Here is a 14116-nt window from a genome sequence, read left to right on the forward strand (position 1 = left end):
GGCACCGGGGAAATTCCTAGGAATCCACAATGATAACCCCAACTAGGACCCTAAGCAATAGCAGATAAGGTGCCTGAACTGGCCTTCCCCTGCAATCAGATTGATGACTACCTTAATTGTTACCATAGAATCTTCATCCAGCAACTTAGGGAAGCAGGTGCAGAGATCCACAGCTAAGCACTGGGCGAAGCTTCTAGAGACCAGTAGGAGAAAGGAAGGAGAGATAATATGAGCAAAGGGGTCAAGACCACAATAAGGATACCCACAGAGACAGCTGACCTAAGCTAGTGGGAGCTCACTGACTCTGGACTGACAGTGGGGGAACCTGCATAGGATCAAACTAGGCCCTCTGAATGTGGGTCACAGATGTGTGGTTGGGGCAGTCTTTGCAGTCACTGCCAGTGGGACCGGGATTTTTCCCTACTGCTTGAACTGGCTTTTTGGAGTCCATTCTTTTTGGAGGGACACCTTGCTCAGTCTAAATATAGAGGGGAGGGCCTTGGTCCTGCATCAAAGTAACATGTCAGGCATTGTTGACTCCCCATGGCAAGCCTTACCCTCTCTGAGGAGTAGATTGGGAGTCGGGTGGGGGAGGTAGGGGAAACAGTAAAAGCTGAGGGAATGGAACTGGGATAGGTACCTCAAATCAGAAAAGATCATTTTAAAATAAATTACTTAAAAAAGTGAATGCAACACATCTTTGCATTTTAAGCAAATATTCCACTGTATAAACAAATATAGGACATCTTAAACTATATTCCACAACATAAAGCCTCTCTACAAAGCTCTTCAAAAAGCTAAGGTGAAAGAATATTTAAGTGAATGGTATTCTTTTGTCTACCTAAATAAAACAATAATTATGTGAAAATTTACATTAGAAATGAAAATCAGTATTAATGTCACATTCTTTTACCTTTACACAGAAAAGTTTTTATGGCCCAATAAACCTCTCCACTCACACAATAATCCAAATCAGACCAAATCAAACCGAATTAGAAAAGGCCCAGGTTTAGTGCATGCCAGTGCTCCCAGGAGGCCTTCCAGGCCCTCAGAGAGGAGGTGGGGGAAGGAAGACTAGAAAGATCACTGGTTAGGTCTGGGGAGTGGGGCAGTTTAAATACCCTGTGGGAGTGGTCTTGCGCCTCTCTGGGTAGGGGACACTGTTTGGCAGGCTTTCTTGGGAGGTGGAGTCTGAACTGAGGCAACTCCCAGGGGAAGGGGGCTTGGGATGGAACTTTCCACCAAACATTCCAGTCTCTTTGGCTATACAGATGCCAGGGCCCGGAGTGAAGCCTGAACCCAACATTACAGACTCTTTGGGTATAAGGATGTTAGGGGCTAAGGTGGTGCTTCCAACCAAACACCCCAGACTCTCTGGATACAGGGGTGCCAGGGGCTGGGGCGACACTTCCAACCAAACACCCCAGACTCTCTGGATACAGGAGTGCCAGGGGCTGGGGCGACACTTCCAACCAAACACCCCAGACTCTCTAGATACAGGGGTGCCAGGGGCCGGGGTGACACTTCCAACCAAACATCCCAGACTCTCTGGATACAGGGGTGCCAAAGGCTGGGGTGACACTTCCAACCAAACATCCATATCTAGAAGAACACTTTAGTGGACTTTCCAACACCCACTCCATCTCAAATCTACTAAAGAAGAAAGAAGTTTGAGAAAAATAGTTCCTGCCCAGTGCTCAGCTTAGGGTATGGATGGAAAATAGGTGCTTGCCTATTTTTGATTTTACTCCCTCAGAGTGGGGCATACAAGACAGCAACTAGTCTACCTGAATTGGAGGTGCCGCCACTAAGATACAAAACCCTGGAGAAGTCCCGTGTATTACCCAGGGAGCATGAAAAAAATGGATTTTACCATTCCTGTAGGTAGTTATCTTTACCATGAAAAGAACCAGAAGCCAATCAATTTCCAGGTAGAAAAACAGAGCAGTGTGCATGAGTAATATCTCCCACACAGAACTGCAAAGTCAATGATTCCAAAGTGCACCTTCTTTCTGGATTTCTTGTTCTTCAGGAAACAAGTAACCCTTATCATCCAGGTGTATTTGACACACGATTTCAATTCTGGCCAATGGGAGAAATAATACGAGAGACAGCAGGAATCTAGTGCCAACAGGAATCGTTTTGTCCCTTAGTTTTTGACTACCTTATCTTCACGTGGAGGGGACCAGATGCAAGGGTCTCTGAACGGATCCACACCCAGGCAGTAGCAGGGGATGTAGAAGTGTTTCTTTCTCTTGGGGACAGCACATTGTTCTCTTACTGCACGTGTCACCCACGCAGCACTCAATTCTGCTTTTTTTAAAAAAGCAATTGTGTCCCTAGTAAGGAAGCAGCAGTATATGCAGAACTGGCGCCCAAATGCAGAAAATGCAGTTTGCTAAACTGTGCACTACGTAACTTCTCCTGCAACTCCATTTTACCTATTGTTCAAAATGGGGAACATTCTGGGCAGTCTTCACGACAATCACATCTAATACCACGATCAAAGAGTATGCCAAGTGCTTAGTGTGCCTTCAAGAACTTATTTGACAAGAATCCTGAGAGGTCGGTACTGCAGAACCACCTGTGCCAATGACGAGATAAAGTTCACACAGGTTGAGGCGAGTGCCCAAGATTACTCAGTGCTGGCAGATTCTAGGGCTGAATTTGATGACTTCTACCAAGATTTCAGCAGAGACGACCTGTGGATCCAAGATGCTCCACTTTCTAGCACCCGGGATTATTGGGGGCTTGAAACTGGAATCAGTTTATCAAGGGAGACCACTAACGAGCAGGAGACAATCCGATTCAAACTGCTCCCTCTGTCATACCCGTGGTCTTAGTTACGGCAATCCCCTCAGGTCAGACCAAGGTATCAAACTCTGTCTGGCATTCAGTGACAACAACTGCAGGTACCAGATACATCCAGCTACTGGGTTCACAGCTCAGCTTTCAGACTTCAGGTTGTTGCGTATGATTACGACATACTTAACTCATTCCATTGTACAGTTTTGAGTATCTGGTGTGGCTTCAGTAATGAGGATACTCTCTGGGCCCTTGCACTTTAGCAGAGGAAGGGGATACTAAACCCGGAGTACCTTAAAATACCGTATTAAATCCAACAAAGAGTAAATACTTACTTAAGTGACAGCTTCATCTTTGGGCATTACAGATACAAGGAAAAGTACCAGCCTCTCGGTCAGTTGTGCCTGGACAACACAAACATTAAATAAATCTATCTCTGGCAAGTCTCTTAAGTGTGAAGTTGGATTTTTAAATGACTGATACTCTTTTTAAAGGCAAGAGAATTTCACATACACATTCTAGCTGTGTGAAAGGGAAAACTGGAACAGATTTAGTTTGACGACTCTGATTCTTAGTTAGGATTGCAGGCAAGAGTATATAACAGAAGAGGAATCCAAAACAGCAGAAACATGCCCAGAAAAGTGAACTGGTTCTTTCAAAGTTTCTTTTCTTGTACAGGTAAAGGCAGAAGGGACTTTCTCATCTTCTGGCTAAAACTGGGAACTCATAACTCGGACGATAAGAAGAGGGCAGGGCGGGAGAGAAAGGAGCAAACCTTTTCCCCTAGGTCCAGTTTAACTCCACCTGTCTCCGAGTGGTACAGGAAACCAGCCAATGGGAAGGGGAGTCCCATTCACAGCTGGCTGGGGCGTCCAATCCAGGTAGGCGTCTCAGACTCCGCGGTGGCCGCAGTGGCTCCGCGCGGTGTCCGGCAGCTGCGCACTGGGAGCGCCAGAGCCGCGCCGGTCTCCGCGGCGTCCCGCTGGCCCCGGCGGGGTGGGCGACCGCTACTGCGCAGGCGTCCCAGGAAGCGCACAGTCGAGCCGCGCTCCGCCGGCGTCCGCTTCACCCGCAAGTAGCCCGGAGCGCGCGGTTCCGCTAGTACCTAGTTCCGCGCGTCGGACCGAGGTGGCCGCGGCTGCGGGTGAGTCAGAAGGGAAATGCCACTCCCTTCCCCGGCTTCCCGGGGGCGGAGGGGAGTGACCGCGAGAGCCTCTGCTCCCTTCTCCACGCGAGGCTCCGGTCGCCTGGAGGGGACGCGCGGGGGATGCTCGGGGAGGTGGCGCCGACCCCGGCAGGTGGAGGGTTGGGAACGGTGGCGTGAGGTGAGGACGGGGGTCGGGACAGGCGGCGTCCGCCCCGGGGTTAGTACTGTCCTGGTGTCGAATGTCGTTCCGGTCCTAAAAAAATAGAGAGCGAGCCGAGGGAGATGCCGGATGCTGGGTCAGGCGCTGCACAAACAACCGGTCGCACGCTGGTCCCAGCCCTGAGCCTTGAGGGCTGACCAGCTCGTGACCGGAAAATTCCGGTACACCTTCGGTACGACTCCAGAGGGCCGATCTGCTGCAGGAAAGCCTTTTCTTTCTTCCCGTTTTCCCAGAGATTTCTCAGTTTTAAGGAACTCCACGCTCTGGAGTACCCACCCCTTTCTCATCAACTAATTTTAAAATCAGTTTCACGCAGCATACTTAGGAAGAAATTTTGTTGGGTCTACAATAAGTAAAGAAGGGCATTTTATACACAGATATACAAGATAGATGTACTGACTTAAAGATGCTAGAAAATCTTATATGGGCTAGAACAGTGGAGGTCGGAGACAGGAGTGAGGGCCATTTAGAATCTTAAATTCTTTTAAGATGTAGAAAGGCCTCGGGATGTTGGGTTTCTTCCCTTAGATTGCTAAGCACTTAATAAAAATCTCTGGGTAACCCACCCATTATGTCACTGTGCACACAGGTAATAATGGATCACGCTATTTTAAAGCCACTTTTGTATTTCATTGCACCACAGAGCAGATGGAATTCTGATACTGGAAAGCGGCTTTTACCTTGCGCTCATCCAACCCCAACCGAAGCCTATAATGTCCTAGGTGATTCAGTGAGAGTTGATTGACATTGCATTGCATCCAGGCAAGACAGTCAACCCAGAAGAGGGAAGGGATGCTTTGTCTTCTAAATTGGAGACTCCATCGTATTTCCAGTTACTGGCATGCAGTCCAGATGTATCTGCTTGTTTATTCCTTGGGATATTACAGAATTTCTTGCAGTATTTTATAATTTTCTTGTTGGAACCATGGCTATCTTATTCTTTGAAAGTAGTTTGAGGACCTTTTTGCTTATAGCTTAGGGCTCGGTGTTAGAATAAAGCATACTGTGCTAAGCTTAAAGACAAGGACTGCTTTTGTATCCAGTCTGCAGAGTTTTCCTGCTCCTGGGCTCTGTGGTAGCATATGTATTGAATAGCCTTTTCTCTTCAGGATTTGGGGAAGAAAGATTTTCGTTTGTATTTTGTAGGAAAAGGATAAACACAGGTTTTGTTTTGTGTTATTGTTTTGCATATAGGAAGTAGTACAAAAATCTCATGTTAAAACGGCCAAATCTGCATTATGAGATAATTCACACCATTTTTGAGGTAAAATGAGATGATAAAGATGTTTGCTATTTTGTGGTGGGACATTTAAGAATACAGTTGATATATAAGAACATGCTGTTGAAGTCACTCCTTTAGGTGTACAGCTGTATGAAATTATCGCCATCATCACAGTCAATCTGAAAACACTCTTCACCACCCCCAAAAGAAACTTCCCTCCCATTGGTATTACTGACGCGTTCTCAGTTCTCACACGCCGACCCCTAAGTAACTATGCCTGCTGTCCTATCTCTGTGGAATCACACCTTCTAAGCATTTCAGCTGAGTAGACTCACACAGGAAGCCACCACTTGTGAATCCATCTTTCGCTTGTGTTTTTGTCATGACATCTAAGTTTTTAGACATAATTAAAGTTTATGAAGATTCACTTCTTGATTTTCCCCTAAGAACTTTACAGCTTTAGCTTTCATGCAGGTCTGTGATGGATTTAAGTTTTCCATGTTGTAGGATACGGGGCACCATGCTAATTCTTTTGTGCGCGGCGGCCCAGCTCTGATTGCAGCCTTTCTCATTTCTCATTAGATGTAACTATATTCGAAACATTTTAGACACTGTAAAATTTCACATGATCAATCCAGTAACCAACGGATCGTTTTTTAAAGAGTAATTAAGAATAACCGTGAATCTGGAAAATTAGGAAAAATAGTCATAACTAAAGCAGTAAATGAAAGTTTAAGAGTGATATAGAGATGAAGTTTTTTTTTTTTTTAGTAACTTCAGTTTCTTTTCACTGTGGCATCCAAGTCCTTACAAGTTTTGTCTACTAGTCAACTTCATGTCAAAATTGGAGCAAACGTCCAATGAGATTTCCCTCCTCAGGTAGCATTTATTTTGTCTCTATTTGATAGCAGTATTTTTTTATAAATACAAACTGGTGATGAGCCAGCATGGTGGAATTCCTACAGCTATGAAAACGAAGAAAAACGCCTGGAAGCTTGGAATTATTTGTATTTTGAACAAAAGAATCATTCTTATATTTTTATCTATTTTTCATAAACCTTTAGAATAATTTCTCCTGCTCTGGATGAGCAAAATAGATAAGCAGGAATGTTTATAGGGACAGAAAAATATCCCATGTTCCCTCCACAGCTTGACGATGTGTGGGACGGGTATCAGTTGGAAACTGGACAAGGCAAGGCAATTTTTTTTTCTGTATTTCAACTTTATTGTTGTTTTTAAATTAAAGTTTTAAGTTGACATCAGTAAAGCTGGGATGTCAAGAATTTGTAACTGTTAATTCTCTTCTGTTGGTTAAATTCCTGAAACTTAAGTAATGTTACTAATTCCTAGATGTGTTTTTATATTTTAGGAGCCCTGGCTGCTGTGTTCAACGTGTTCGTTATGAAGTTATTAGTAATACTTTTATTTCTGGGACTTGTAGCTGACTGTAGAGGTAACTCTTCCTATAGCTTGACCCCGCAGTTACTTCTGGTGTCCTTTGATGGCTTTAGAGCTGACTACCTGAAGGACTATGACCTTCCTCACCTCCAGAACTTTATCAAAGAAGGTGTCTTGGTGGAACATGTTACAAACGTTTTTATCACAAAAACATTTCCAAACCATTACAGCATCGTGACAGGCTTATACGAGGAAAGCCACGGCATTGTGGCCAACACCATGTATGATGGCGTCACAAAGAAACATTTTTCTGAGTCTAATGATAAGGATCCATTTTGGTGGGATGGGGCAGTGCCAATTTGGGTGACCAATCAGCTTCAAGGAAACAGATCAAGTGCTGCTGCCATGTGGCCCGGAACTGATGTGCCCATCCACAATACTACACCTTCCTATTTTATGAGCTACAGCAGCTCAGTGCCCTTTGAGGAGAGACTCAATAATGTCACCTCCTGGCTCAGTAGTTCCAACCCACCCGTCACCTTCGCCACGCTCTACTGGGAAGAACCAGATGCAAGCGGCCACAAATACGGGCCTGAAGATAAAGGAAACATGAGCAGGGTGTTGAGAGAAATAGATGGACTTATTGGTGATCTGGTACAAAAACTCAAGGAGTTAGGACTGTGGGAAAACCTTAATGTGATCATCACAAGCGATCACGGGATGACTCAGTGCTCTGAGAACAGACTGATACATCTGGACGCCTGCATCGACCCCTCAAACTACAGTCTTATAGACCTGACCCCTGTGGCTGCGATTCTTCCCAAAAGAAGTAAGTAGCTCTTTGAGTAAGATGGGCATTTCTTCCCTTGATAGAATTAGTAATCAGTAGTAATACACAGTTTATATTTGCTTAGGATACTCAGTGTAAAACTGTTCCCTCTCTAAGACACCCAGCACAGGCTACATAAAGAAGAGAGATAGGCAGGTGAATGAAAGTCCTGTGTGTGCGTGCCCATCTCTGACACTGCCACATGATTGATTGCTCTCTGTTTTGAGAATAAAATAATTCAACCAGCTAATATTGTCTTAAATAAATTGTATTTCTATTTACACTAGTCAGATATAGCTTAGCTTCTAAGTCACAGTTTTCCCCTTCGTATCCCTTTTACAGATGTAACAGAGGTTTATGACAAACTGAAACACTGTAGCCCTCACATGAATGTTTATCTCAAAGAAGATATTCCTGCCAGATTTCACTACCAACATAGTGATCGAATTCAACCTATTATTTTGGTTGCTGATGAAGGCTGGACAATTGTACTAAATAAGTCATCATTAAAGTGTAAGTATTTATTTCTGGTATTCTGCAATCTCAAGGCTATATCATACATTGTGACCTGGCTTTGGAAGGCAGGTACTTTGATTTCATTCTGTGTACACTATTCAGGTTTGCAAAGGTAGTTCTCGCGTGACTTTGATTTGGTCACCACTGATGGAGGAAGGACATTGGTTAATTATAATAAAGAAACTGCCTTGGTCCATTTTACTGGGTAGAAAATTAGGTAGGCGGAGTATACAGAAGAGAATTCTGGGAGAAAGAAGCTGAGTCGAGGAGTCGCCATGATTCTCCCGCTCCAGACAGAAACAGGTTAAGATCCTCCCTGGTAAGCCAGCTCGTGGGCTACACAGAATATTAGAAATGGGTTAGAACAATATGTAAGAGCTAACCAATAAGAAACTGGAACTAGCCGGGCCAGGCAGTGTTTGAAAGAATACAGTTTCCGTGTAATTATTTCTGGGCATAAGCCTGCCATGCGGGCGGCCGGGTGCCGGGGACGCAGCCCTGCCGCTCTTAATTCAACACACCACTTACAATGGCCACAGTCTCACTCTCCACTAAGAGGTTGTGTAACTAAGGGAGAGCTGCTGTTTCACTTTCTAATTCCTTTTCCTTTTGTCCAAGTGACCCCCAGACTTTCCCAAATGATGAAATCACTTCCTTGTATGCTGTGGTTCTGAGGATCACTGGACAGGAGTTCAAAGGAAACAGTTAGCCAAGTTAGCAAAGTAGACACATCAGCACTGCTCCTCAAACATTGGCTGTGTGGGGTCAGTTACATGTCTTGTCTCACAGGAAGGTTATTCGTCTATAGACGACTTTTAAGAATTCTGATACAGGAGTACACTGCAGGGGTCAGCCACCGTCCTTAGAAGGCAGACGATGTGTTCGGCTTTGTGGGCCAGCTGTGTTTCAGCTGCTCAGCTGTTTTTCTGGCATGAAAACGGCTCTGCTTAGTTGGCACACTGATGGAAGTGGTGTGGGTAGCAGTGAACGCAGGCTTATAAAGCAGGTGAAGGACCAGATTTGGTTGCAAACTATAGGACGGGAATTTGGAAGTAGCAGGCAAGGGTAAGAGGCTAAGAGAGTTTATATAAAATTGATATTTATGTTGTTTTAAATACTTACTTTGTAAACTTGGAAAATACAGAGCAGAGAACAAAACCATTACAATCCATCAGTGTGGGAATATAAACAAACATGCATGATTTGTGGGACTTTCCCCTCCCAATATTTTTTCCATGATACTTACTTAAAATTTTAATTGCAGTGGAATCTTTGGAGACTTGTCGTAACAGTCCAACAATGCTGCAGCCAACCTCCATAATCCTAAAATGGAAATTCATGCAATGCAAGGGAGTACACATTGATAGACAAGGTTGTTAGCTGAGGAGCCTGGGGTCGGCTTTGTAGCAGGCATGGTCAGCCATGTTTTTCTTTGGCCCAGACATTTTCCGAAGTTAGAAGCTAGAGTTGGCTGGATTTCTTTCACAGTTAGTACACAGATGCTTTCTCTAAACCCTCACCTATCGGACCTGCCTGATTTTTTGAGGTATTTATTAGCTGGCAGTGAGCAGTCATACACCGTGCTATGGTAGTTCTTACTGGAACAGTTGAGGCAGTTGAGCCTGGAGTCCCATCCTCCCATTCAGGGTTCTGTCTCGCAGTGTATGGGATCTGTACACTTGAACATTCTTCTAAGCTGCCCATGCTGGTGACGGTGAGGTTTTACAAATAGCACGGGAAGGTGAGTGAGTAGGACGGAAACGTAAGTGCATCAGGTAGAGAAGAATTGCAGTCTGAAGCCATGATTCATTGGGAAGAGTGGCATGTGCATCTGAAAGGGGGGCAAGCCTAAGCTGAAGGAAATACAGATTTCATTTCTGTCTTCTGCAGTGCAGCCAGTCAGGATCTTAAGGAATGGGAACTAGACTGGTAAGAAGCTAGTGTATTTATAGTGAACGAGTTATTTTGTAACAAAATGACTGATGTTTAATGACATAATTTTGTCTTTTTTCCAGTAGGTGACCATGGCTACGACAATTCTTTGCCTACCATGCATCCATTCCTTGCTGCCCACGGTCCTGCTTTTAGAAAAGGTTACCGGCAGAGCACTGTTAACACCGTGGATATTTACCCGATGATGTGCCACATCCTGGGACTCGAACCGCATCCTAATAACGGAACATTCAGCCACACCAAGTGCTTGTTAGTGGACCAGTGGTGCATTAACCTCCCAGAAATCATCGGGATTGTCATCAGTGCGCTATTGGTATTAACCATGCTGACAGGCCTTATAATATTCATGCAGAACAGAACGTCCGCTACCCGTCCGTTCTCACGCCTCCAGCTGCAGGAAGATGACGATGATCCTTTAATTGCATAACCTATGGTGTCTTATTAGTTTCAAATCTAAGGATCCATGCAAGGAATGGTGTTACAGCATAAAGAGATATGTGTAAAAAGACAAGACAAACATGCTAAAGCCACTCTGGTTTTTCTTGTGTCCTGTTTTGGAGTGTCACCTGATATAAATGACCGTGACCGTGGTAGAGTTGCTGGTGGATCAGTGCGGACCACCTATTTCACTAACACGAGCCTTTGAGAAAAAAAGTATAGTTTCTTTATTTTTCAATAAAAATCTAACTTTCAGTGAAAATACACCAGAATTTAATAGGCATGCTTTTATAACAAATTTCTATGTTTGTAAGTGATAGGGAAATATTTATGTAATTTGTGAATTTTGTGTATCCTGAAGAAAAAGATGCTTATATTTTTATATTTGCATTTAAGTAGTGTGTGACCTGAGAAAACCCTTGAAGTAGGAAATTCTGTGATGGTTAATAAGTGGATTAGCCACACAGTGGAGCTGTAGCATTCAAAGAAATCACTTTAAGTAAAGCTGCTAAAAACAAACAAAAACCAACTAAGACTATGAAAAGTCTGACCTTGTTAAGGCCCTGAGCTGTTGACAAGTCACAAGTTGTCTTTGGAGCTGGGCGTGGTTGTGAGTGCCCCTTGTAGGTCCAATAGTTGGGGGCAGGGTGGATGAGGCAGAGGACCTTGAGATTGAGTCCAGCCCAGCCTGGGTAATGTACCAAGACCTTGTGGTTTTAGCTACATTTTTGGATACTACTGTTAATAAGAAATTTCAAAGAAAATAGAGAAAAATTGTTTTGCCCTATTTGTGTTTAATGTCTTTGGGTAAGGTGTGTGTGCGAATGTGTTTGTACATGAATGTCTTGTGACTTGCAAAGGGAACTGGACTATGTGCCAGAGCAGAGCTGTCGGGAAAGGTCACTTCTTGCACACCTTAGTTGTATATTATCGTCAACTCACAAGTTGATATTACAGTTAAAAACTCCTGTTACAGTTTTCAGTTCTCATGTTTATTGGAAATGTTCAGATGCTGTAGAAAAACACAAGGCTGTGAGGTCAGCATTTTTATATTTACCTTTGAGACTTTAATGTGCCTTCCATATAGCAGAGTGGTAAGAAATGTAAAGTGGAGTTTGGTGTCTCCTGCTTCTTCACCATGGTCACGTGGGTGCTCCTGTGCTAAGGGGCAGAGCAGCCCAGCCTCACCCTGCTCACTTCCTCACTGGACTCTTCTTAACCTTTCAATGAGAACCGCAGGTGTGTTGAGAAGCACTGCCTTAGCTCCCTAGCTGCTCGGTTCCTCAGCACCAGAATTATTAGAACAAACAGCTCACGTGATGTCTGTTAGAGAAAAGACCAGTGGTTCGCTGACTAGTGTGATCTTTAAGTTCTAACATGAAACCAGCTTGGTGATGGCGCCACAGTAAGTGTGCTGCGCAGTCAAGCATTTGAGGCAGTGACACCTCTCAGTCATCTCGGAGACACTGCATTGTCTTGGCTCATTGCTACTTTCTTGATGCCTGGTATCTGGCTCCCAGTATTGGAGTTTTGAGAGGCATTTCTGTACTCCATACATATCTATGCTGTTGATCATAAAAATGGGTGTTTGTAAACAGAATAGGACTGATTTTGTTCATAAATGTTTTGACTTGTTACATGTAACATCAATACTAAAGGATAAAGAGTTTTATCAAATAAAATAGTAGAGAAATTTCTGCATACATTTTTAGCTGTCTGCCAGTAGAATATTAACACGAGTTGAAGATAGCTTAGTCCTACAATGCTGTGGGTCCCAGCGACTCTGTTGGCTCAGTTGTGGCTTATACAGTGCCCACCCAGCCTGTGAGTGGGTTTTTAGAAAGGTTGGGATAAGAAGGGAGTCCTGTGGGTGTCTTAGCCCTTGGTTGTCAGATGTATTCAGTTTATCTTTTATTCTCAGAATACTAGAACTATGTAATGTTTTATAAAGTGCTTATTCAGGAAATAAGAATAGTATTTATTTAAGTAGATTATCATATTGAACTTCGTGCTAATTCATTTGTGTCTTTGAAACAGTGTATTGCTGTTAAAGCTCTTGAGAGTCCAGTTTTGCTCTGAGAAAATCTTGTAGTGAAGCTAGCCTTTGACATAGAGGTTTGCGTGTGTATACTGTCAAATGATTAACTAAATTCTGCTCTGCTTTCTGTTCAGGAAAAAGTATTGACTTCAGGAAGTACTTAGCTCTTGATGACAGTACCCAAAGGTAGTAGGAAGGTGTTGGTGTGTTTTTGTTAATTTCATGAGTCAGCTCGGTACCTTGACTTTCTAGTAGCGGGGCAATCATATTGATGTTATCCAGCTGTTATACAGGCTCTTCCGTAAGAGCAGCAGGGTGTGAGAAGGGCTTGCTAGCTGTGCTGTCCAGTAGGTGACTTTAAGAATCCACAGGTAAAGTCCTGGAATATTAAAGGATCAAATGCCTTTGCACTGAAATTGGGGTGTTTCCCTTCTGTGCCCAACTTGTAAGCTTTAAGGATGTTTGGCTTTAATTCCTCCTATGTAGAGTGGTTTATTTCATTGTTAATTTATAACGCTACAAATGAAGGACAAAGCTCGGTGTGCACGAGTGCTTTGGGGAGACTTGAGGTGCCTTAAGTTAAAGGAGATACATTTTGACTATATTGTTTGAACTTGTAGCTAATGACTTTGCTTTGATAAATTTTATGTGAATAAAGTCTACCCAGACAAATATACTATGAGCCTTCTTCATTTGTCACCTTCCTACAAAATCTTCATACTGGGCATAAACAATGGAAGAATTTAACACCACTCTATAATCTAATTGATAAGACTAGAACGCACCCTCCCCCACACTCAACCACCATGACTTCCATGACATTGAGAGAACATTGCAGCCCACGTGGATCAAACAGAACTGGTTATGCTGAAAGAATTGAGTGCTCTTTTTTTTTTTTCATTCAAAGGTTCTGTGAAGGTGCCCTCCCTTACCTCAGGTGCTTCCATTGTTGTTTTTTTTATTTCATAAAACGATGTGTAGAATTCTGTTGTCATAATGGTAGACCAAGTGACTCAACCAGCTCTCTTGTTAAAACTGGAGGATCCGGGGGAAAAAAAAAATAAACAAGTCAGTGCTTCAGGTTTGAAGAAGTTCAAAGGAACTGAAGAAGGGAAAGGCCTAGACAGAAAGGAAGGAAGAGCCATAAAGGAAGGAAGAGCCATACACTGAGTAGCCAGAGGCATCTGCATCTGGCAAAGGCTGTGGAGCTAAGAAGCTGGCCCACTCAAGGAGCAGGGTTGAAAGAGTACAGAGGTTTCCATATGTCTTCTAATCCTAAGAATCCATTTTATATTCTTTGGCACAGCTAAATATGAAAATACACATGAAATGGATAATTTCCCAGGGATTTATTAGCTGCAGAGAAAAATACAGTGGAATGATTTATTTACATGGTAATTATTTTATTTTTACAGTGAATCATATTGTGCACATATACAGTACCATGTAGTGGGATAAATACAGGTATTAGAATAGTTGCCATAGTGGGGCATCGTATCTATCAATCACCCAATAGTCACTGTATCAGTTTCTGTATCTAAGACAGGTTC

The 14116-nt window shown here is 43.4% G+C and overlaps 1 protein-coding gene and 1 long non-coding RNA gene across 3 annotated transcripts in view; one reads left to right on the forward strand and one right to left on the reverse strand.

Moving 5' to 3' along the window:
- LOC126486865 (uncharacterized) overlaps positions 1-3727 on the reverse strand; it is a 16908-nt gene extending 13181 nt beyond the window's left edge. The window contains exons 1-3 of one of the 2 annotated variants that reach the window (XR_007588218.1): positions 3581-3727; positions 3141-3209; positions 112-193 (exon numbers count right to left, since the gene is read on the reverse strand). This is a non-coding gene — a long non-coding RNA (uncharacterized lncRNA). Of the gene's footprint in view, positions 1-111; positions 2083-3140; positions 3210-3580 lie in introns of both variants that reach the window. The other variant, XR_007588220.1, reaches the window with a different exon arrangement.
- A 63-nt stretch (positions 3728-3790) lies between these two features.
- Enpp4 (ectonucleotide pyrophosphatase/phosphodiesterase 4) lies at positions 3791-13242 on the forward strand. Its single transcript, XM_050119372.1, has 4 exons — positions 3791-3949; positions 6764-7621; positions 7964-8134; positions 10153-13242. The coding sequence occupies exons 2-4, from the start codon at positions 6796-6798 to the stop codon at positions 10515-10517; spliced, it is 1362 nt and encodes a 453-aa protein (XP_049975329.1). The 5' UTR covers positions 3791-3949; positions 6764-6795; the 3' UTR covers positions 10518-13242.
- The last annotated feature ends 874 nt before the right edge of the window (positions 13243-14116 follow it).

This window comes from Alexandromys fortis, unplaced genomic scaffold, assembly GCF_014885135.2.
Source record: "Alexandromys fortis isolate MF-2015 unplaced genomic scaffold, M_Fortis_MF-2015_v1.1 scaffold_145, whole genome shotgun sequence".
Classification (NCBI taxonomy): Eukaryota; Metazoa; Chordata; class Mammalia; order Rodentia; family Cricetidae; genus Alexandromys; species Alexandromys fortis.